At 46.9% G+C, this 25,482-nt stretch overlaps 1 protein-coding gene across 2 annotated transcripts in view; it reads left to right on the top strand.

The window, feature by feature from the left end:
• LOC144151708 (sodium-coupled monocarboxylate transporter 2-like) overlaps positions 1-25,482 on the top strand; it is a 52,168-nt gene that overhangs the window by 11,440 nt on the left and 15,246 nt on the right. For both annotated transcript variants that reach the window (XM_077682829.1, XM_077682830.1), the window contains exons 3-6: positions 5,920-5,985; positions 7,151-7,202; positions 7,710-7,777; positions 24,394-24,551. In XM_077682829.1, coding sequence (XP_077538955.1) covers positions 5,920-5,985; positions 7,151-7,202; positions 7,710-7,777; positions 24,394-24,551 — 344 coding nt within the window. The remainder of the gene's footprint in view (positions 1-5,919; positions 5,986-7,150; positions 7,203-7,709; positions 7,778-24,393; positions 24,552-25,482) is intronic.

Here is a 25,482-nt window from a genome sequence, read left to right as displayed (position 1 = left end):
CAAAAGGGATACTTAAGTTCCGTTTGAGAACACGTGGGTGAGTTACCTTGCTTCTTTGTACTGCCGTGTAGTGAGTAAGGTCGTGGGAAAGCAGCTGGGCCAAATCACACAGCTTTAATTTGAAACAAATCCTTGAATAATGGGTTCACCTTCACTGATGTTTATCATTTTGGTTTCGTTTCTTCTTTGCTCACTCCAGCCTAATCTCGGAACCTGCATGTGACAAAAAATTTGGAATTTTTGTCAACTTCGTTGTATCCAGATATCACTTTCAGTCGGTCGCTTGAAGACTTTCAGAGGCTTCATTCTCCAACGGATCTTCAGCAGCCGACGCTTCTTCGTTGCAGCGATTCCCTAATTGGGGGAAAGGAGAATCTAAAAAAAATCACACCATCTTCCCGTAGGGGAACCCTGAGTAGTATGCAAAGCAGCCATGGGGTCGATTCAAGTGCCCATTAGTTTTCAGTTCGTCGTTTCTGTTAGGTTGAGTTGCGTAGCTACCGTTATATTTACAGTTTGGTTTCCATAGTAACTACCACACGTTTCACTTACAGGAACTACGAAATGGGAAATTGCGTTTAGGCCTTGGCTGTTTCGCATACTACTCAGGTTTCCCCTACGGGAAGATGGCGTCATTTTATTAGATGCGACGGGGCTATGTCCCTCCCTTGTCGTTGTTGCGCCGTCCACACCCCCACTGCGCATGCTCGGCTTGCTGAACGCCCGGTGGTGTCTTACTCTTTAATGGCTCCTGGAGCGACAGTGTTACCGGTGTCTTCCTGGGCCTGCCCGAGATGAGCCGAGCATGCGCAGTGGGGGTGTGGACGGCACCACAACAAGGGAGACACATAGCACCGACCATGACATGCTGGAGCGACAGTGTTGCCGGTGTCTTCCTGGGCCGGCACGAGACGAGCACGCTTCCCCTTAAAGGGCTCCTGGAGCGGCAGTGTTGCCGGTGTCTTCCTGGGCCGGCGGATGGACGACGGACGACGGAGCCGAGAGCAAGATATGCTTTGCATCTAATATAACTAGAAAGAGATAGGCAAATAAAGGGCCATCTTCCGTTGAGGTGCTTCCCCCCGGCGGCTTGACCAAGTTTGCTCCTGTCTTAATCGAGGTGTGGAGGTAGCCGGAACAGTATTCCACGTAGTTCCTGTTTGCAAGAGTTCCATAGCTTCTTGTTTCGTGGGATGTGTGGTAGTTACAATTCGCGGCTGAGGATTACCGGCACTATAGTGCTTTCTGGTTTCGTGTCCAAACTTGCGGTTCTCCTTAATTGAAGTCGTGTTGATGGCTTCCCTAAACGGAAGGCGCAAAACCTAAAGATCGGGGTCCTTATTTCCATCTTCAAGGCATCGTGCTGGAAAATATTCAGAATTAGTTTTGCTGCGGCATGCACCCGTTCTGCGACCTCGGCGTAAAACAGACAAGGCCGACGTCGCATGCAAACGATGGGGTGGCTTTCTCTGATGTACCGTCTATTATCAGAGATAGGCCGAGGTAGATAATATATTGTAATTGTAACAGAGAGGTCAGCACCGGTTATACGAAGGTGTGAACCAAGGTTACTTTCGGAGCTGTCTCACGAGCTCTCTACGAAGGCTCGACTTTCGTGGGTTGCTCATCAATGCCCACGAAGCTATAGAAGCTTGCTTTTGATCGTCTCACGAGCTCTCTACGAAAGCCTAACTTTATTGCGTTGTCCGTTAATGCCCACAATGCTCGCAAAGCTTGCATTCGGTAGTTATTTTAATAAGCCTCTTACTGTGAATAACATTCGGTATAATTTTCTATCTTCATATCGTTACGTGGTTTTCCCAGTACAAATATTCTCTTAACTTGTTCTTAAATCAATACTCATGAAGGGTTCGGAAACTACATGCCGTTGCAGACGGTAACTGAAAGGCGCGGTGTGGGAATAAACTGACCGTACAGTGGGTATTTTCGGCTATTAGACCTATTTTATGTCATGAATTCAAACAAATGAAGTAGTTCGCAATCGCAGCTGTCTCGTCTGAATGAAGAGTTTTGGACTTAATTGGTCTGCATTCCCTGCACTGGATGTGCATTGTAACTTAGTACCGCACATTTTGTGCTGTGAACCAAGAAACGTGCACTCTCCGTCAACCCGCGACGATGGTTAAACGCGACGCTTTCTAATGACTGATTCGTTGGTTATCGTCTGATTTTTCCAAACCAATTCGATCACGCCAAAATGAAGCCATCGGATACACGCCGGCTTCGTAACGGGAAGACCCAGGCACGAATCCGGCCACCAGAAGCGTTTTTTTCAAAGACGATGGCCTCCCTTGGGCTATTCCAACACAGAAATTTTGGTCTGTCTGTCTGTCTGTTACTGTATTGTGCCACCCGGAAAAATGAAGAAGTTGTGCAATAGTTTTATATATTCATCATCACCAGCCTATCTACGCCCACTGCAGGGCAAAGGCCTTTCCCATTATTCTTCAATTACCCCGGTCCCGTGCTAACTGCGACCAATTTATCCAAGGAAGCTTCTTGATCTCATCTGCCCATCTATCTTTCTGGGGCCCCCTGCAACGCTTGCCTTCTCGAGGGATCCACTCTGTTACCCTTAAAGGGGCACTGACACAAAATTCTGAAGGCGAGATAACTTCGGAGATAGATTGGTGTGAACACACATAGATCATCTGCAAAATATCAGCGGCGAATACAGCCTAGAACATATTTAAAATCAATTTTAAAATGTGCGAAACGCAATCGAGCATCAGCAGAGGACCACGCGCAATCGACATCCCGAGGATGTTTTGTAAATAAGCAACATCCATACACGTCACGACTTTGTGTTTACCGCTTTCGCGCTGCCGGAGTTTTTCGCCGGCTCTCCCGGATCGCCGCTCCAATCGGAGGGCCGGAGGGCGGAGCTTCTGCTCTCGAGAACGAACGACCCGATCGTTGCCGGCAGAGGCGCCGTAATTTCGTCAGCTCATCGGGTAGCTGGCCGCGACCATAGGTCCACAGCGATTACAAGCACTCTGTTTCTATTGCTTTTAATTTACATTGGACGTGAAAACGCGCCGGAGACACGAAAGGCCCACGAGCGAGCCGCACGGTCGCGGTGCAGGCGACGGCCACGGCCGCGAAGGGGCGAAGGCCGCAGCAGGTAGCTCGAGTGATATAGCTTGTTACCGCCGCGCGAAATTGTACCCAGGTCCCAACCATATCCCTACTGAAAAGTTCCGTATATACGGAATTATGAGAATACGGAGTTCATACAAAGTGTTACACCCCCAAGCGTAATGAATGCAGATATTATTTCTACAAACACGGAAATTATATGAGTTGGCACAATATGAACGTTTGGCACAGTTTTCGTGTTTTTATCTTCAATATTAAGCAAAATCACGATCCGCATGATTTCCGTATACTCCGTATATACGGACTTCTTACGGTCAATGATTTCGCGGTTCTAGTGATCATACGGACTTAAAACAGGTGTCAAGTTTTTCAATAGGCATGCACTGTTTCATTTTCATGTGCGTCTCAAAAATCTTTCTTGTTTTTTGGCGGCTTTGTGTTATGCTATGAACCTACTCCGCATTCCCTTAATTCTGTATATACGGAACGTTTCAGGAGGGATGGGAGCTTATATGAGGAAGGAGTTAATGATGCGATGGCGGGTTGCATTAAAAATTGTCATCTGCACCGCTTACAAGAGCGGCAACCGAATATCCGCCGCAGTGCTAAGCCGAACACATCTGTAGGCGGACCTGTAGGCAGACCGGCCGGCTGCTCCCAGCGCGCGTCTGTCTCGAGCGTCGCGCGTCGTTCTTCAGCCGCGGTAGCATTTGCACTCGCAGCGCCTGCGTCACGTCCACGGTCGCTTTTTAATTTAGCGGCCCACGTGATCAGTACGTTGGGGCATTCGCAGAAACTGCCGGCGATGCGGACGGCAGCTCTGCTCTGTGATATCCATCCGGCGGTCACGTGGTCAGGTTTGTTCACACAAAATCCATCGTTTCGCGGCACCCGCTGAAACCGAAACTGCGACTGGCCGCATTGAAAATGCCTCTAATTAAACAACCGTCGCACGCTGAAGGAAATGAGGTTTCTACAGGTGATAAGTAGGTCACTAGCTACTTATCGCAACAAAAAAGACAAGATGCAAAATTTTTGTGTCAGTGCCCTTTAATGACCAACGCTTATCTTGCCTTCGCATTACATGCCCTGCCCACGTCCATATCTTCTTCTTAATTTCTACTAATATGTCCTTAACCCGCGTTTGTTCCCTGACCGACTCCGCTCTCTTCTAGTCCCTTAATGTTACACCTCTCATCTTCTGTTCCTTTGGTCACTGTGTCGTCCTCAATTTAAGTTGAACCCTCTTAGTGAGCCTCCAAGTTTCTGCCCCGTACGTGAGTACCGGTAAGATGCAGCTGTCATACACTTACTTCTTCAGGGACAATGGTAGGCTACCAGTCAGTATCTGAGAATGTCTGCCGTGTGTACTCCACCCCCTTCTTATCCTTCTAATTATCTCTGCCTCGTGGCTGGGATCCGGGGTCACAACTTGGCCTAAGTAGATATATTCACTTAACCCTTCCACTGCCTTGCCACCTATCGCAAACCGCTGTGCTATCCCGAGCTTATTGATCATTGCTTTAGTTTTTTGCTTATTAATTCCAAGGCCCATGGTTCTACTCTGTTTGTCCAGTGAGGAAAGCATGCTTTGAAATTCGTCCCCCGAGTTACTTAGCAAGGCAACGTCATCAGCAAATCTGAGGTTACTGAGTTATTCTCCATTAACCCATACTCCCACCTGTTCCCAATCGAATTTTCTGAATACTTGTAAACATGCTGTGAATAACATTGGAGAGATTGTGTCTCCTTGTCTGACACCCTTCCTAGTAGGTATTTCACTGCTCTCCTTATGGAGGATGATGGTAGCTGTGGACCAATTGTAGATGTCCTCTAGTACTCTTTCATAATGCTCGTTTACATCCCGGGTTCCGTAATGCCTGAATGACTGCTGACGTTAAATGACGGCTGGGGCAGTTTTATATACCCAGACCCAAATATAAACAATGACGTCCGGTGACAATGTTCATACTTGTCAACATTGTGGAACAAGAACACGACATTACGCAAAAAAATGCAGAAAATTAATACATGAGTAATATTTGCAGTGGTCGTGTATAATAAATTCACGGATTCTTGCTTTTTGCGATAGAAAACGAATGTCTACATTTACTGCATTCAGTTTATCGCCTGCTATCGCCCGCGCCACTATCGCTGCTGACGGCATTTTAAGAGATCAAACGATAACAGTTGCGAAACATTCCACTAGATAGGTTCGACGTTCCGCTTGGAATGAACGTGCAGCAGGGCAATCTGGTTCTATGAAAGTTGAAGTAGGGTGCCTCGATTCACGCGCGTTCCCGCCGTGCGACAGCTCTGGTATGGAGCCACCCGGCCTGGAGCAAGAGAACGCGTTAAATTTGAATTTACTTCAGCATATCTCTAGAGTGTGTCCCTTGAAAGCAGCGCGACGGAAGAGGAACAGCATGAGAGGTGGGCGGGCAAGTGAAGGGAGGCATTTAGTTGACAAATGTCGACAAATGTCTGTTGTTTTTTGTCGACAATTGCAACGAGAAGAGCAGATGGGCGGCCAGTTTTTTTTTTCGTACACTTCGGGTTTCCACGTTAAGGACGCCATGAGTGAGAACACTAAAGTTTAAAAGTTTAGTCTCGCTTACAACCATAACAAGTGTTTGTGTTTACTGCAGGTACCATGTCGTTAGAATAAAGTTTAGCACAGTTTAGCAAATTGATTTTTAATAAACTTGCCCTTATTATATTTTTGGTTTTCTGCTGGTCTTCCAGCTTTACTTCAAAAAATGTTATGTAACACTTTCCCGTTTTCTGTCCCTTTAACAGTACCTTCAGCTCCGCTTCAACACTGCGATATCGCTGACGGCTTGTGCAATCTACATTTTCCTAACGGTGAGTAAAACCGTAAAACAATTCTCGTCTCCTATTCGGCATGCATTTGCGGACGTTTTTAATATCGGTTCTCCTCGAGCTGGTTTTTTAGAACCCTGCAGCATTCAGAAACTTAAAAAAACTTCATGCCGTTCGAAAAGTCGTAATTATGATTGTAAATAATAATATTGTTAAGTAACAACGTAGTGATTCTTTTGTTTATATGCGGTACACCGCTCTTGAAAGACAACACATCTTACTGACTATTGAACGGCGCAAGTTTTGTGCATGTTAGTTTGTGAGGAAGCGAGGTGCGCAGGCAGTTTTTGTATTCGGCATCTACCAAAATTAGAAAGAACAATGCGTGTCGCTCCAGGTTACAACCGCGATGCACTTTCACTTTCAGCGCTGTCGTAAGGCAATTTCTACTGCTAATATTATGCTCGGCAACTATACAACATCTGGAATCGTATTTTTCAGAACTCGTTTCTCCAGACGCGCAATAACGCTTCTTCTTCACCCCTTATAGACCAATATAGGCAAACAAAAGTAATTATGTGTCCTTACTTAACGTGCACTGCGCGAAAAAATGCAACCATACTATCTGTTTGCATTATTTCGCATAATAATTGTGCGGCGAGCAAACACAATATTCATTAAAATAATATTTAAATCTGCACTCACGAGAAATTAAGCTCCTCGCACAGAAGCAACGTCCGGCTGCTAAAAGTTACATTTTGAAAACTTTCTATCCCGAATTAAAAAAAAAGAAAACTTTCTATCCCGACTAACCATGTTTAGTACGGTTCAAGAGTTCAATGCATTCATCATTGATCGCGAAATGGCATAAGCGCAAACGTAAGAAACGAAAATACTTGGTAATTAGCTGTTACGGGCTTGCAAGAAAAGTACGGACGAAGTACGTATTCATAGAATAAGCGAGTTCAGGGCAGGAATGACTACTTACCGGTTCAGATTGAGAAAGTATTATTGCATAATAAAAGGCCCTTGGAGGTTTTTGAGTTTTCTGCAGTGTCATGATAGTTACCTTGTAGAGTACAGCCGCTGAGCTCAAAGTAAGTTCGTTTCAAAAAGGAGACAGGAACAATTAACGCAGAGTGTGATACACGATACCATATTTAATCTCTTTATTCAAATCTAAAGTTATTTGCTTTGCTTTTTTCAGCAAAGCGTTGGAGCCATATCCATTTTTGCAGCATCCCTTACGCTTGTAACAGGTAAGGCAATTAAGCAGCTTATTTGTTCAGCAAAGCTTTTCGCAGTACATAGAAACTGAGTACTACAGCCAGACCACCCGGTCGTGTTGTTGTGCGGTACATGTTATGTTGTAGGGTCCTGAAATCAACAGTCCAGCAAAAACAAAAAGGAAATTTGTACAGTTTGAAGGATATTCCCAGATAACAGACCTAGGTGTTTGTCGTGCGGCAGGGGTGTGGTATATGGTTGGGATAATTACTGGTACTTTTCCTATTAACCAACTGTTTGTCGGTGTTGGCAAGAATCCATGACACTTTGGCGGTGTTAGAGGAGGATGACCCGGCGTAGAGGGGCAGTCATTTCAGTTGGGTAAAAGTAACCCAAAATGTCTGTCACATAAAAAGTGGGTGTTGTACCTTCCAGCCTTTATCTAATATGTTAGCGCAATTTCTGTCTGCCGCGAGAAATGCTGCCGTTCTGTCATCCAGTTAAATTACTACCCTCACCATTTTATTATATCTTTACAGTGTTTAAAGCCCCCCTACTATGGTGCAATGTGTGCATTGGATTATGTGGCACCATCTACACAGCACTGGTGAGTGTTATTGAAGGGAACATCCTAATACCATGTTGACACGAAGAATAATCGGTTTCTTTTCTTGTTTCAACAAGGGTTTTAACAGTGCCGCCTTTTTGTGGTGGCTGGTACTACCTCATCAACCTTATATTCTAGCTGCTCTTTCAGCACTGAACCCAATGCTGCCAGAGGTTTACGCATACAATAACGTAAAAATTTAAAGCTACGCACGTGAGGTAGATGAAAATGTAACCCAATAATGGGAATCCACTATATAGACCGTTTTGTAGCAGTAAACTTACACCATACTTCGGTACATACAAATCGGAATTTTTTACTCAGCTTGTGTGACCGGGAGCAGGCTGGGGCCTTTTGCAGCATTTGAGAGCTACAGCAAACAGGCATGTTCTCTCTCCAGATGAACGAAATCAGAGCGAGATACTGGAACACCCACGACCGCAAGTGAATTTTCACGACAGCTTATTAACTAGGCGCAGCCGTCAAAATTTGGGACCAGTACCGCCGATCTAAACCTGGGAATTGGCCTCCGCTGTTTCTATATAGGTGTGCCTACAATTTGTGTGCCTAAAACGACGACAAATGCGAGGCCATTACTAAGCTCGGCTCGGCTACCTGCGCGCTATTACCGGAAGAAATGCCCCCAGAGATATGAATCAGAGGACATTTCCAATGCGAAGGACTGCGAGCTTGTGTCCTGTGTACTCTTTTTGCATGAGTGCATGTGCTCAGTAGTCCACGTCTTTTTCGAGCATCAGCCAACTTGCCTGAGGTGTAATCAATATCAACAGGTGTTGGCTAGACACCACGAGTTGAGCATCCAACATTTAAAAGATGAGGGGGAAGCAGATATGCACACAGTACAATTCATGTTGGAAGTCACCGCTTGTGTCATGTGCCCTGTTCAATTTTCAGTGCCAGAGGTGCACCACGGAACCGAAAGCGAGCGTAAGCAAACACTATCTTGCGCAGGAGCCTGAAATCTACTTCGAAAAATTGACTTAGCCACCGAGCCCGGTTTGGTCTAAGTAGTTTTCAAAGGAGCACGTATTGTGCGACGAGACAAACGATTCTGTTAAATCGCAACCCATGTAGCCAAGAATCTGACGAACCCGCGTTTATCGAACTACTTATTTGAGGAGAATTTATTGTACGGATAAGCCATTTAGAAAGCTAGGGAGCACGTGTTACTGATTCAACTCGGCGAACAGCGTTCACAATCAGCGCTTGGGGGCACAACGCAGCAGCTCGCACTCACCATGGCTCCGTAGTTTTTGACGACTAAGGGGCCGTTTTATTTGCCAATAACACTTCCTCTGTACTCACTCGGGTTGTGAACGTGTTTCTGCACATTTTGGAACCAACCTGTGGACCGATTCAGCCATCGTACTTCGAGATAGCGCCTTCTTTTGGTGAGCCCCTCGGAGCCGCCTCGCTAAGCTTAGTCGCTCCCCGGCATGGAGAAGCAGATGGGTGCTGAGGCTTCCTGGGCAGCTGGCGCCGCACTTAGCGTCGCCTCTTTCGCGGTTCCTGGATGCCTAATCGGACAGGATAAGTTTTTTAACAAGCTAGAGTTACACGTCTTTTGCAGTGAAAACCCGCAGGCGTAGGGAGCGGTGGTGTACGTCGTCACGGAGAATTCCAGAAAGTGTCGCCTGCTGATCTACAAGTTGCGCGGGGCCTCATTCAAGAAAATCAGCTTACTGTGGTTGGAGCTTCTGCGAGCTTTATTCGGCTCAAGGCTGCTCAGCCACGTGATTGCCAATTTCACGAACTTGGCGTTGTCTATCAAAACAAGACACCCGAAGAAAAGAGACCACAGCGCCAATAACTTCATCCACTCTTGTCATATCACGTAACCAGATGGACCCAGGCAGAGACTGTGTCCTCTGAATTTCGGTGCCTGGCCATTTTCTCGCGGCCCGGAATGTGTGGAAAATATCATCGCATGGGAGAATACGCCTAGATGCGACGAGATTCTGAGCGCATAGCTTGCGCTCCGGGCTCGCTCCTCGCAGCAGGAGGCTGGCCCCTAGCGCAGTACAACATCGAACGCCATCTGGAGAACTTGCGCTCACATGTGGTAGTGGAAACGGATGCACCGCAAAGTGCGGAGAGGGCGGGCGTGGGAATTTTCAGGCCACAACTTAATTGGTCATTTTCTTATCCTTTACCTGATTTTACTCCGATATTCGAAGCTGAGTTTTTTGCAATACTTATGGCCTTAAAAAAATTACCTCCACAATATTTAAATGTTGCTATTATTTCTCACTCCCTGTCGGTTTGTACCGCGCTAACATCTCCAAAAAATGCATTACTTATCCGTACCTTCAGCCGCCTTCTGCCTCCAAATTTACCGGACATCAGGCTGATCTGTGTCCCACGGCACACGGGCCTATGGCTCAATGAAACGGCTGACACTTTCGCCGGTTCACCTTTAGATGGCCCTACGGTGGACCTCATCCCTACCCCATTTCTCTTGGCGCGAGCAAGGTTCCGCAGATATCTACGGCTAGGGATGGCACAGGAAGGTACTATCACAGGCTTGGATGACTATGCCCATCTTGCTGAGACTTAAAATGCGAGATTTTGTGAGTCCCACCAGTGTGAGGACACTTTAACCAGCGTCAGATGCAGAAAACCGCCGCTTAATATTTATTTGCATCGCGCTGGTCTCACCTCCTCCGGTCTTTGTGCTGTTTGCGGCGAAATTGAAACAATTGAACGCTTTTTCCTGTACTGCCACGGTTTTTCTTTCATTCGGAAATGGTATCTAGCGGCACCAATTCAACGCATTGACCTTCCTCTGTCGATGCCTGCGCTCCTTTCGTTTGGGGCCACATCCCTGGGGTTTTGTCACGGAGGGATTATTGCGGCAATTCACGCGTACATATCCGAGACCAGACGCATGTCCTGCTAACCCGGTCAAACTTTTTAGCCTTTCCTCCCAAATATGGCATCATTCACTGGTTCTTCTCTTGATCTATTATATAATTCGGTAAACGTTTCCCCAATTCCTAATGGCTGATTATATAGGGCTATGAGGTGGGCGTTTTAGCCCCAAAATGCCACCCCGTTTCTTGGCCAATCCCCCACGTGGTATGTGCCGCTAGAAGAGGAACACCAACAATCGAACGCCCGTCCTGGGTGCCACGCAAATAAATCCTCTTCTCTTTGTTTCGCGACGACCTTCATTTCTCAGTTCCCGCCACCCCTTGGCTCAACACCGCTCCTGTTCGGACCATCACACATAGCATGGCCAACTCAGTCTGGTGCAAGACTGGTCATGATTTGAAAAATGATCATTATGTTTGTTGATACCCTCATTCAGGAGGAACCCACACTGCCGATCACCCGTTCCCACAAGCTGGTTGTGTGGGACATTGTCCAGACATCTTTGAGGCAAACTTACCTGACCACTCCGCGGGTTTGGATAACTAGACTGCCAAACTCCTCGAACAACGTTATGCTGCTACCAAAACAATCCCTGAATAAGCACACGTTGATGTGGTTGATTCTCGTCTCCTCCACTTATTGGAAGCCTAATAGTCCATTTCGCGCCTACTCCAGTGGCATAAGCACGACTGCCCTCTCTGTCGCCGCCTGGCTAGGCTCAACCAGGACATTGGCAAGCATGCAACATACTTCACCAACCAGAATTGGAATGCCCTTTTCGACCGCATTCAGCCCTACATGAATGTTCCACAGAACTGGAATATTCTCTCCAGCTTGTTAAATCCAGAGAAAAAAAGAGCACACCAAGAATGAGATGATCACCCTCCTCTACAAGTCATCGGCACCCGAGCAGGAGCTTCTTCAACATGTTCAGGAGGTCTATATCCCGTCCACTGCCTCCATTCCTCCCCCGAATTACACCAGCGGCCCCAACGATACCTCAGATCACCCCATCACGGTGGCCGAAGTAAGCCCTGCTTTCACTCGTGTCAACTTTCGATCAGTCCCGGGTCCATACGGCATCACCAACAAGCTTCTTTGGAACCTCACTGGAGCCGCAGAGCACGCGCTCCTAGACAACATTACAACAGTGTGGACGTCGGGCCGTCTTCCCGCCTACTAGAAAACAACAAATATCTCGGTTATCCCCAAAACGGTCAGGGAATTGGCTATAGACCGTCTTAGACCCATTTCCCTTCTTGTCTGGGCAAGTTACCTGAACACGTAATCCTGGCCCGTCTGGGAGCCTATAGGAATGATCAGGGTCTGTTCCCTCACACCAACCTGGGCTTTCGTCCTAAACTGTCTACCCAGGATTTTGGACATCCCCTTTATCTTCCGGCACGACACTAAAGTCATTATGGGCATCGATTTGACCAAGACATTTTATAATGTCACTCATCAAAGTATACTGACCGGACCTATAGAACTTCGCGTCGGCCCCCGCGCCTACCGGTATACTGAATATACTGCCAATATTGTTATTGGTCACACAGCATCCCTCTCGGTGCAAGACCTTCAATAGGACCTCCTGCAATTTGGCAGTAAAGGCACACCTCAGTGGGTCAGTCATTTCCCCTTTTCTGTTCAGCGTGGCTATGTTCCATCTCACTCCCCTCTTAGAGCGCATCCCGGGCCTGCACCACAGCATCTACGCCGATGGCATCACCGTTTGGACAGGTGGGAGCCGGGATGGTGGCTTTATTATCGCGTTCAGCAACCTTACGCCCACGAACGGGGACGCAGCTGCTCACCACAAATGTCTGAGATCTTCTTCTGCCACTCGAGAAAGCGTCATTATCGTGATGCCTGTGCCCCTGATATCCAAGTCACGCTACAAGGCAACCCCATTCCGCACGTGCTCTCCATACACATTATAGGACTGCGAATTCAAGAAAACGGAGCTAGCACTGAAACTATCCGCACCCTCGAAAACACAGCCGACAAGATTGGCAGGCTTATTTCAAGCACAGCAAGCCGCAGCCATGGCCTCATTGAAGCTAACCTCATTCACTTGGTGCAAGCGTTCATTACAAGTCGTATCTTATACACCACCACCTTCCTAATGTTCAACGTCACCGAAATTGCACGCCTCCAATACATCCCGGCGGGCATGGTAGCGGCATGTCGCTAACCAAGCCGTTCTTCTGCTTGGGCAGGGGCTCTTCTGCGCAGGTTTGGCTATGCAGTGCTGCCACTTTTCAAACTCGACCTCGGCGACGTTTCAACAACCAGCATATGCGCCAACATATTTGCTGGAGCATGATGCAACAACGAGCGACATTCCTTTTCGTCCTTCCTCAGCTATCACTGTGCAAGCGGTGATGTCAGTAGGTATGAACCGCTCCTGAACTTCAATATCAGTGGGCATGGCGGGCCAGGCAGCGGCAGGTCGCTAACCAAGCCGTTCTTCTGCCTTGTGCAGGTTGGTCCTTGTTTCAGTTTCTTCAGGTGCGATTCGCGCTTTCTTATAGTCATACAGTGCCCCCCCCCCCAGTACTTTGTGATTGCTCATGAATGCTTTTGTGCCATGTTGTTAATGTGCGGAGACATTGAATCTAATCCCGGACCTATTGTCGAACAATTACTTCTTAAGGTTTTAGAAGGTCAAGACGAACTGCGTAATTAAATCTGTGGCCTTAAGGGTATGTTTGTGGATATTAAGCTGGCGTTCGGTGGTATTGAAAAACATATCACTGAACTTAAGAACAAATCATCCAAACTATACGAACTTGACAATCTTACTTCAATATAGCAAAAATGAGTTAGCTTTCAGACAGAAAAACTTACTCACCTCGATGATAGAAGTAGGCGCTGGAATTTAGTGGTTTTTGGTATTTAAGAAATCCCCAAAGAGACTGAAGCGGAATTAAAACAAAAAGTAATTGACGCGACGTTTAAATATAAGCTTGGTGTAACATACAAATCGGTAGGGCGGATTCATAGAGTAGGCAAACCCGGGTACAAAAAGACGTTCAAGACTACAACAAAAAATGAGCTGTACTAAAATGCCAAAAAAGTCAAGGGAAATGAAATATTCGCCTAAAACGACTGCTCCAACCACACATTAAATATACGAAAGCTGCTTTTGGACAGTTGTGATGGTATTGGTGGCTAAGACCTCGGGATTCGCGTCGCACAAACGAGACAGGTGCTTGAGATCTTTATGATTACGGGCACGAACATTTATCCGGAGGAGTTAAGAAGTACGACATTGCAAGAACGAACAGAACGGGATACAAAACTGTCTCCTAAAGATACAAAGTTCGGGCGACGGCAACAAAAGATTACCAGTTCACAGTCTGGCCGTTACAGATTAAGCGTCACACTTCGTAGGGCACACTGGCGGCTGAGGCGTTGGCCAGTTTCGGTACTCGGCGGCTGTCGGTAGATCGGCACAGAGGGAACACGACGTCACACAGTCGAAGACGGCGATACAGTGCACGGTCGACGACGCCAAGGCTGCCCAGTCGAAGCCGGCGATTTAATGCGCGGTCGACGAATGCCTCGCACTCCAGCCCGGCTCTGTCTACGGGCGTCCTTAACGACGGCCTCGGTAGACGACGGCTACCGCACCTTGCGGGTAGCCCTAGGAATTATTGCTGCTACGAATACCCCTGCATCGTCACCAGCCACGATCTCCTCTTTCTCTTCCTCCGACGTCACGTTATCGCCCCCGCTATTTTCCTGGTTCACTTTGAGGCGACACTTTGACGGCACATACCCCCAGAGGGTGATTGTCTCCGCTCTGCTAAATGATCTCTAAAGCTTTCACCACTCTGTCCTGTATCTCATCACAATGCTCCCCACTTAAGAAAGTTGTTGGGGACCCAACACACTTTCAAACAAAACAGCCTAAAATGACAAATCACACTAATTCACACAGTGCACAAATGTCAGGTCACGCAGTTGGAGACGACTGGCATAATCGGTCGGTGTTGAGGCGATGCTTTTGCTGGTTGTAATTCGCAAACTTGATATTGAGCCCACGTGCGCGTGAAGTTTTCCAGTCCTTGGTCCTTTCAAGCCGTGAGAAGCCGATCGGTTCTGCCCTTTCGGTTTCCTTCTGTATTTCCAGCAGGGCTGGCCGTGAAGCACGACACGGCACCGCTTCATCGACAACCAGTCAGTGCTCTTGCTCATGCAGTGTCCTCTGGTATTTTTCTGGGCATCAAGAAATTGGGGTAGCACAGACAAGTTCTTGCAGTCTTGTTGACCCAGTTTCGCCATACGGATGCGTGAGTAGGGATGCCTGGTACGCTGCATTCGGAAGTTCATTTGTCTTGGCCACTGCTGTGGCTGTAGCAGTGCAGAGCGAATCTTGCGTAGCGTCTTGATACTTGGTTTAAACTGCAGCCACCTCCGCTTGGACAAGTAAGGTAACGACACCTTCCTCCTCAGAAATCTGTGGCTCCTGTTCGTCTGAAGGTCCTTCCGGTTTGCCGCACTCATAGTCGAAAAAGGCATCTTCTTGAACACTCATTCAGGTTGTTGCTTTTTGCTCGCCGGCACTGGAAGTCAGGGCTTTCTCTGTGGACGCTTGGATTGCAAATCGGAGAACCCAATCGCCGAAGCTCCATGTTGCTTGGAAACAGTGGAAAGCGATGTATCGCTCTTTTGGCTGATGTAAGCGCCCGTAGCTGCTGCTTCGTTCACCTTGATTTTGGGCGGTAATGGGCCGTCAATGAGCTGCAAGATGCTTTGCTGAAGGTTACCTTCAACGGTTTCAGGTGGTGTTCTGCTCGACTGAGATATCAAGGTTTGTTCCTCCGAACGAGATTGGCCTTGGTCGTTAATAAGTACTTTAACTTCCTTTTCCAGATGATTGATGACGCCTCCACGAGATGCATGCTCCGGCATATCTGCTGTAGGGAACTGAGGTGGACTTCCTGAGGTGGCAGTGTCCTCCACGCTAATATGTCGTGCCGCTGCGTCTGTAAACACAGCTGGTTCAATGGCCCTTCTCGTTTTTAACTCCTCTAGAGCGGCTAACTGCTGCATTAACATTTCCTTTTCCTTTTCCTGTGCTTCATTTTGCGCTTCATACTCTGCTTCCCGCTCTGCTTTCAATTTTGCACGCTCATCGTCCACCCACCTCCGCAATTCTATTCCCTTCCGTCCTGCTTTCAGTCCTTCAGAAACAAGCCTTTCCAATTCTTCAATTCCCATATCGAAAATGTCAAACTTGCGAGTCTCTTTCGCTCGTTAAAGTCACAGTCTACAAGGTACTAGTAGACAGTCATGTTCGTCTTCAGACTGTCATTAGCCTCTCATTGTCCATGCCTCAATTCGGCTCCATTTATCCCGAAATCTAGCCTTTCCCCTCTTCGAGATGGTAGAGAACAGGTCCTGTCGCGGACGCCAGTTGTGATGGTATTGGTGGCTAAGACCTCGGGATTCGCGTCGCACAAACGAGACAGGCGCTTGAGATCTATATGAGGACGGGCACGAACATTTATCCGGACGAGTTAAGAAGTACGACATTGCAAAGACGAGCAGAACGAGATACAAAACTGTCTCCTAAAGATACAAAGTTCGGGCGACGGCGACAAAAGATTACCAGTTCACAGTCTAGAAACCTGGCCGTTACAGATTAAGCGTCACACTTCGTAGGGCACACTCGCGGCTGAGGCGTTGGCCAGTTCGGTACTCGGCGGCTGTCGGTAGATCGGCACAGAGGGAACACGACGTCACCCAATATAATGCACGGTCGACGACGCCACGGCTGCCCAGTCGAAGCCGGCGATTTAATGCGTGGTCGACGAATGCCTGGCACTCCAGCCCGGCTCTGTCTCCGGGCGTCCTTAACGACGGCCTCGATAGACGACAGCTACCGCACCTTGCGGATAGCTCTCCCAATCATCGCTCCTTCGAACACCCCCCTCCTTCGTCAGCACCCACGATCTCCTCTTCCTCCTCTTCCTTTTCCGACGTCACATTATCGCCCCCGCTATTTTCCTGGTTCACTTTGAGGCGACACTTTGACGGCACATACCCCCAGAGGGTGATTGTCTCCGCTCTGCTAAATGATCTCTAAAGCTTTCACCACTCTGTCCTGTACCTCATCACAACAGTGCAAATGATGAAAAATGTGAAGAAAAACACTTATCTAGTTCAACATAAATTGCATGTTGACAAAGAAGTTTTTGTTTTGAACAAAGCAGCGAACGCGCGTAGAAAAATCAACAGCCACGGTGGCTCAGTGGCTAAGGCGTTGCGCTGCTAAGCACGAGGTCGCAGGTTCGATCCCCGCGGCGGCGGCCACTTTTCTGATGGAGGCTAAAAGCGAAAACGCCCGTGTGTACGAGATTTCGGCTCAAGTTAAAGATTCCCAGCTGGTCAAAATTATTCCGGAGCCCTCCACTACGGCGTGCCTCATCGCCTGCGTTGATTCGGCACGTTAAACCCCACAGTCAATCAAATCAAGGTAGAAAAATCACTCTAAAGGAACAGCTTGCGCATGCAGTGAACGCAGAAAGTGTGTGAGCAATGATCATGAAGGTGGTGATAATGGAAGCACAGGAAATATTAGAAACCAACGTGTAAGACTACTAAATACAAACGCTGGTAGTATTACAAACGAAACTGAGCATCTTGAAGCTATACTTCTAGCACACGATCCTCATAGTTGTCCTTACCGAGATTTGGCTTCACACTTTCGTCTGGGATGATCGCGCGGTGCCTCCGGGTTTCAAAATTTTTCGAAAAGACAGGGCAACTGAGGGTGTGGTCTGGCGGTTATTCTGAAAGACTGTATAAGAGCTACGTTTCTATCTCATGTGCCCGATCTTGAGTTCTTGTGTTTAAACGTGACACTTGGCGGCCAGAATTTCGTGTTGTACGCAGCGTACCGGGCTCCAATTCAACAACCGATTATCAATCAGAATTGCATGTGCAAATGCTACAATACAACGATCGAAAAGTAATATTAGCAGGACATTTTAACCTTCCTGGTATTGATTGGGAAAGATTAGAAGCAGGCTCTGACTCTGTCAATATTCGACTGTTAGATTTATTCATTGCTTGATTTGGTATTTTTACATCGATCAATTGTTCAGCACGACGTGTCCATAATCACTGCCATATTGAACCGCAGTTTGGTTAGTGTTTCGTTCCCCTTCAATGTAAGCCGTTCTAAGGATACGCATGCCACAAAACCTGTTCAAGATTCGTGCGTTGTTTAGGTTTTGGGTGATCATGTGGCCGAGATTTGTGGCGACAGTGTAGAAGACCTTTGGGAGAAATTCAAGAACATTTATTTATTTATTTATTTATTTATTTATTTACTTATTTATTTATTTATTTATTTATTTATTTATTTATTTATTTATTTATTTATTTTTCAATTTCGTTCAGACATACATCGTCTAGGGTGAGAGCTTTACTGAGTTACATTCATTTCCAACAAAATAACAAAACGCACAAAGTTCACTCCGTGGGTGACGAGACCTATTCTGCAGTTAAAACGAAAGGCCTAACGTCTCAGGAAAAACCGGACAGCTTCCCACCGTCTGAGTGAAGTTTGGTCTACTTTACATGAAGCGATTCACGGCGAGAAAAGCTTTTATTTCAATACTACACCGCCTAATTTTATTAAAGATGACCCGCAGAAATTTTGGGCCTACATTAGCGATCACAAAAAGAATGTAGACCACATTTCCATGAATGGTTCTCTGATATCGAATGCGAAAGCAATTGCTGAATATTTTAACTCCTTTTTTCATAGTGTTTTCTGTCATTCTTCTCAGCCTGTAGCTTTTATACATGATCCAGATATTCCACGAGGTAATTTAATTTCATATGAAGGAGTACTAAACATGGTTCTTCGAATAAAAGTAAAATCTTCGGTTGGCCAGAGGGAATACCGAATCAATTTTTCTGACGGTCCGCCGAGCCCTTGTACAAATTCATTGGTACAATTTTTGAGGCTTCAATCCGTACTGCAGCGTTACCTAAAGAATTGAAAATGGCTCGTGTCAAGCCAATTCCCAAACAAGGAGACCCTCTTGTCTCCAACTATCGGCCAAATTCGATTATATCGTCTTGCAGCAAAATGTTAGAACACATTGTCACCACATTCATATCAAAACACCTAGATGAGCATAACATTTTATCTCCGTGCCAACATGGTTTCCGAAAAGACTTCTCAACAACTCAGTTATGTACAGTCAGTAATTCTCTTGCATCTGTGATTGATAGTGGCGGTCAAGTCGACGTCATTATCCTAGACTTCAGCTTTCGACTGCATCCCCCATGATAAATTTAAAATAAATTACAGGTTATTTGACTTGCTAATTTTCTATTAGCCTGGATTTCTAACTACTTGTCTGATCGCTCCCAGTGTGTCTGCATTAACGATCAAGATTCAATTCTTCTGCCGGTTGCTTCAGGTGTTCCACAGGGCAGTGTGCTCGGTCCCCTACTATTTTTGATATACTGTAATAGCGTAGTAAATTGTGTAAACCCACCTGCTAATGTTCATCTTTTTGTGGATGATTGTATTCTGTTTAACTCGATAGCGAATCCTGATAACCGAGCAGCTCTCCAGTCCACTCTAAACAATATATGTCTATGGGGCAACCAATGGCGCATGAAACTAAACATGGATAAATCAGTTCTGCTCCGTGTCACTAACCAGAAAAAGCCAGTACTAACTGAATGCACGCTCTCTAACCAACCTCTTCATAAAGTTACGGAATACAAGTATCTTGGTGTCACTCTGACAAGTAATTTAGGCTGCAATTCCCACATTGAACAAATTTCCTCTGCAGCTTTCAGCAAATTATGCGTGCTATGGCACAAGCTTAAGGATGCTCCTACAGAAGTTAAACACTTCGCTTACCAATCTTTGATACTCCCGAAATTAGAATATGCATGCGCTGCCTGGGATCCTTATACTAAAATGAACATTGATGCACTAGAAAAAATTCATCGGAGGGCAGTTTGTTTCATTTATTCTCTCTATAAGCCTGGTAGTTATGTCACTAATGTTATGCTTTCTAATGGTATCCGAACTTTGCAGTCAAGACACGGATTCATGCGCCTAAAATTTTTGGTCCTCCTTTTAAACCGCAAGCTTGCTCTGAACCCTGCCCCTTCCTCACGCCACTAAGAACATGTCAGTCCTGGAATTCACACGCACTTTTCTTAACACCGTATTTTTCTCGTACTAACTTGTTTAAATATTCTTTTTTCCTCGTACCAATGAGGAGTGGAACAGTTTGCCTGCAAGCAGTTTACACTCTCCTGAGTTTATTTACGCCGAAATTTGACATTGTTTTTCTAACTATTGCAACTGTACCGCGTTTCTCACCCCAGTCTTTCCTTTCGTTGCTTTTGTATAAAAATGTTCCGCTTTTCGTTTTTCATTTTCTTCGTTCTTTTGTTGGTGTTGTATTGAAATATTGTTTAAGATAACTGTATTATCTTGCCCCTCCTGCTTTGGCCTCTGGCCAGCAATATTTGTAAATAAACAAAAATAAAAAAAATCATCCGCAAGGCGGTGAAGCTGGCCATGGGTCTGCCCCGTCCCACCTCCACTGACGAGCTTCTTAACACCGGGGCATGCAATGCCTTCTAGAAGCTAGTTGAAGCCCAGCGCGTTGCCCAGCGTCACTGTCTGGCCTCTAATACGACGGGTCGGTCCATCCTAACAAAACTCACCACCTCCTTTGCTATGCAGCATGAACATAAGGTCAGTTTAAGTGACTCTCTCCGCTCCCGCTACATTGTGGTCCCCATCCCGCGGATATGAGCCCTAGCTTCCATCAAGAACGCCGCTTTGCCCCGGCCGAGGCCCTACACAAGGCCCACTCTTCGCACCCCTGTACCCTGTACGTCGACATAGCGGAATATCCCTACCGTGTAGCCTGCGTCGCCGTATTCGTCAACTCCCGAGGAGACTCTGTTGCTTCGGGCTCGGTCTCTACGCATCACGCTGACGTTGGCGAAGTCCCCATTGCCCTGGCCCTTACAGCTACCCCGGACACCACAGTAACCTCCGACTCGCAGAAAGCTCTTCAAAAATTTGCGACGGGCCGTGTATCCCCCATCCCCGCACGCGTTTTGCAGACAGAACCAAATACGCCTGCACATTCCCCATGCCTGATATGGACACCGGCCCATTCGTTCCTTCCGGGTAACGAGCTAGCTAACGAGGTAACTTAAGGTTTCTGCTGGCGGGATGCCTCGGATGCCGCTTCTCCGCCTCGGGCGGGAGAGAGAAATCGCCTGGTCGCTTTTCGGGACATAATGCAGCATTACCGCCTCAGTCAGCCGCATTTTCCCGGCCCCGCTGCCAGCTTAAAGCACAGGCAGTCGGTTCGATGGCGTCGACTGCAGACGAACACCTTCCCGCATCTTACATTCTGCCGCCTGCCCTTTCCCACGCGATACTGCCACAGCTGCACATGGCGCGGCGCGCCTTTCGCTTAGCTCAACCACATAATTGGCGCTGGCCCTGCCAAACCCCCCTCCATTCTAGGCTGTGCATGCCCCGTACCCCGCTATAGCAATAGGAGGCCACGCTGCCCATCTCCGACCCATAAGTGCAAGAGTGCATGATCCAGCTCGCCGAACTTGTCGCTCGGCCCCACGGGATCCTGTCCGTCGACTAAGGGACTGCAGTGTGCCGGTTCTCCCAACCGGCGCCTCTTTCTGTGCAGCTTCGGATAAATACATTTTCTACCATTACCACCACCACAACGTTCACTAACTCATGCCTATCCTAAACGCGGGCCGACGGTTGGCCCGCTGGCAACTGTACCAGACTATGGCTGCGAGTTCCTGATGTCCTACTTTCTCTTGATTACATCCGCCTCGTTGCGCATCCATCCTCTCGGAAAAGAAGCGCATGCATCAAACGCACGCTTACAATTTAGCGTTTTAAATCTTTAAAAAAGATCGTGGCTGATGTAATCCGTGGTAATGAGCATCGCCCGTCTGCACTGACAGTTTAAAGGGAATCCGGAATACACATTCCCAAACAGCAACTCCCCTGCTCTCTAGATTTCTTTCTGCATTTACGTGACCGCTGAAAAACATTTCACAGGTACAAGTGGGGCTAAAGTAAGGCTAGGTAGGGCTAAATATTTTCAGCGGAGTCCCTTCCTTCGGCGTACTCTTAGACGTATTTCTTGCCGCCGGCAAGAAGTTATTTGTGCGCTCTGGTTCCAGTCACAAATAAAAACACACGCTCTTATCATGTTGTTTCAATAAGGAATGGAAAGAAAAAATTAACTCTTTGGCCCTGTTTTGCGCACGAGCTGAGATTTATATTCAAATTATACTTAACTGGACGAAGCGACACTTGGGCTATAAGACGGGGCGTCCTGGAAATCTTTAACGGGCGCCGAAATCTCGACACAAGGGCGTTTTTGATTTTGCCTCCACGGGGTTATATTGCTGAAAAATCTTGAATGGATATTCGAAAGAATTATTTTGAAAAATGACATCGTGGCGGTATTTTCCTGTGGTGAATAGCATAAAGTAGTGTGTGTGGGGGGGGGGAGGCGGAGCAAAAGCGCTGTAAAGAAAAAAATTCCCTCGCACTTCCCCGAGGGGGAGAGTGTGTAAGTGCGAATGCACGGTTGTTGATTGCGCGATTACGGTGGATATCGTGATCTTGGAGTGGAGAGGAGGCGCCCAACACCCGCAGTCACTGAGCGGAGAGAGGAGGAGGAGAGTAGCGCCCGCCGTTACGGCGAGGGCTACACGAGCGCCCTCACGCGTCGGAATGCGGAGCGCCCGCTACGCGAGCGAGAGCTCTCCCGCCCGAAGTGGAGAGGAGGCGCCCAACACCCGCAGTCACTGAGCGGAGAGAGGAGGAGGAGAGTAGCGCGCACCCATCTCCCCCCGTTGCTAGGGAAGACGAGGAGGAAGGCGAGGAGCGCGCGCACCCGCAGCTGTTGCTATGCGGACGACGGCGGCGGACGATTCAGGCTCGTTTAAGAAGTGCATTCGCACTTAAAAGTGCATTCGCACTTAAAAGATTCCGCTATACCACACCTACGCGGTAAGTGAAACAAAAAGAGCTCACCTCAGTTCAAGCAGCCCACGTTTGTACACAAATGTCGACAGTGTCAAAAGTGCTAATAAAAAGTGCTCTTCAAGGAAGGTCATCTTGTGCGGTATCTAGCGTAGTCCATCCTCGTGCAACTGCTCGCACAACTAGATAAGGTTTGATGTTCAGATGGTCGTTTAGGCAGAGGGTATGGTTGTGGCGGGGCTGTGTGGCCGTTTATTTGGGCCATAAATGTGTAGTGACGGTCACGGTGGTTCTTGCTTTTTTTGGTACCTCCGGTTCAGCTTCAAAGCCAGATGCTAGAAGCCGCTCTATACGTGCTTTCTTGCGGATGCAGTGCTCAGGAGCGCTTTTTTTCGCCTTCGGGACGATTTACCCCGTCGCCTCGCACTTCATTGCGTACTAGATACTGTTCATTTCTAATTAACCACGGGGGATGTCAATGGTAACAGAAGTGCAAATATACTCAATTCGCTCTAGTTTTTCGCGTTGAACGCCGCAAGCTCATCTATATGTCCGGTTGTGCTATCAATTTTCTTGTTGGTGAAGGTTAAAACGTGCAGATATTTTGAGAATGGTCTAATCCGTAGCCATTCCTACGCTGAACCTCATCGTATTGTTTTTGTACATTGCATATTTGCAATGTACAAAAACAATACGTTACAATACAAAAACAATAGCGTAAATATATTTACGGTATCGTAATAATGAAATGTGTTGTCTTCCAAAATGATGGCAGGTGTAGCCTTACAGCTCTTTCTTTTCACGTTTTTGTATTAGTGTTTTGTTATGTTCTTTGGGGGTTTTTATTTCGGACAGTCTTGTCAAATAGATGTATAAGATAGGTATTTTTGATATCGTTGCGTCCTTTTTCTTTGCTATTATTGTTATGAAAATTGTCTTCGGCACATCTGCATTTACACGGATATCACGATTAAATGGGTGAACTTCGCGAATCATGCATTTTTGTAAAAATGCCCGGTATTACAGCAGTGCCTTTTCACACTTCTCTATTCGTTTTTCTGCCTCTTTTCTTAGAGGATATTTTTGTTTTGTTTTCGTCGCACGAGTGATACGTATAAAGGAGACATTTTTGCTTAGCTAGTTCATTTATATCATATTTTATGTGTTCCACTGTTCTGTTGTTGCTTTTAACATAATGCTACTTATTTTCTCCGCTGATAATTATAACGAATAGATGCGTTAACTTCGCCAATGCGTTTTTGTACAGATGCCGGCCATTATACAATTTGGCGCTTTGGGGTACACGAAAAAAATGCTTAGGCATAATATAATTTATTTCGCTTGTTTCGGCTGCAGCTTTCTGCATTTTTAAAAAATTCATGCAGCGTCAAGATTTCCTCATGTAGAACTGAGAGCGTGGAAATTTAGCGTTACTATTTTATGGGTGTATGAACAGCGCCCAAGACAGCCAAATGCGTTGAACTCCGTCGTGTTCTGTGGAGTTCGTGTTATTTCAATGTAATTCGTGGTTCCTGTGATATCAAAAGGAGGACTTATTATTCTTATGTTGACAATAGGCTGCTCAACCAATCCAGGTGTAACACATTTCTACCTTGAATAACGTGCGAAATGACATATGCGAACGAAAGGCTGACAATATTCTTCTCTTTTTCAGGGAGGGCTTCGAGGTGTCGTTTGGATGGACTGCATGCAGCTTCTCATCATTTTAATAGCCCCAACAGCACTCATTATGAAAATTGGGGTGGACTCGTTTTCAAACAGCTCAAATATTCAGTCATTGAGTGACTTCAACTTTAAGAAATACATCGGAGAGTAAGTGCTTGAATTTCATCAGCCTTCTCACTTCCCAGCTTATCGGTGCACCGACAAACACTTATTTGTAACTGTACGTTACGGTTCAATTACACTTCTTCAAAGCCTACATACCGGAGATAGATTGGGCAGAAAGCACTTATATACTACTTAAAAGTGGTATGTAGGCTTTTATGTACCTACATACAAGCACTCTTTAGGTTACAGTTAGCACAAGAAAACCGCGCCAGTTAAGGTCAATTCATAGCACTTACCCTATCAAGCGTGTTTCGCATGATTATCCTTTCTTAACTTACAGTTTCACACTTCCCCGTATTGTCTTAGCTAAAATGCAGGTAACCATGAAAGCTCGGGAACAACGGGCACGTTTCTTAAATTGGATCAGTGATTTTTAAAGACAGTTTTAGTTGAGCGTACGCAGAAAGTTGCGCACGCACGTAGCGGCAGCGCAGCGCGCGCAACAAAGTTCTCGCGAAGAACCAGTTTTAGGGTTTTATTTGACCGAACGCAGAAGTTGATGCGTGGATAAACCAGTAGCGCCGAAATGCGCGTTTTGTGTGTCATGCAGCGGCACTGAACGACAGATTGGCGAACGAAACATGTGGTTTTCGGCCAGCGCTAGACGGAAACCTAGCAAGAAGAAGCCGTTAACCAGTTTGTGGGGAGACGCCGTTCCTTTGTTCCTTTCGTTCACGGGCAAGAGAGAACGGAAATAGGACGGCAGGGGCCTCGCGCAGGGCCCGCAAAGCCCGCAAAACCCGTAACGCAAGAATCCCAAACTTGCGGGCGCACGCAAAGCGTGCGGCTCCGGCTTACGTACGGCGCATGCGCTCTCACTCCTCCGCAGGTTCCTTGCGTGCGCAGAGCTGCTGCGTGCGCTCAACTACAACTGACTAAAGTCTAGGTGATACGGACAGCGTTAATGCCATTA

This window comes from Haemaphysalis longicornis, unplaced genomic scaffold, assembly GCF_048455015.1.
Source record: "Haemaphysalis longicornis isolate Haplotype H1 unplaced genomic scaffold, Haemaphysalis longicornis Haplotype H1 scaffold_9, whole genome shotgun sequence".
NCBI classification, from domain to species: domain Eukaryota; kingdom Metazoa; phylum Arthropoda; class Arachnida; order Ixodida; family Ixodidae; genus Haemaphysalis; species Haemaphysalis longicornis.
The sequence above is the reverse complement of the archived record's forward strand: the minus strand, read 5'-3'. Positions and strand labels throughout refer to the sequence as shown.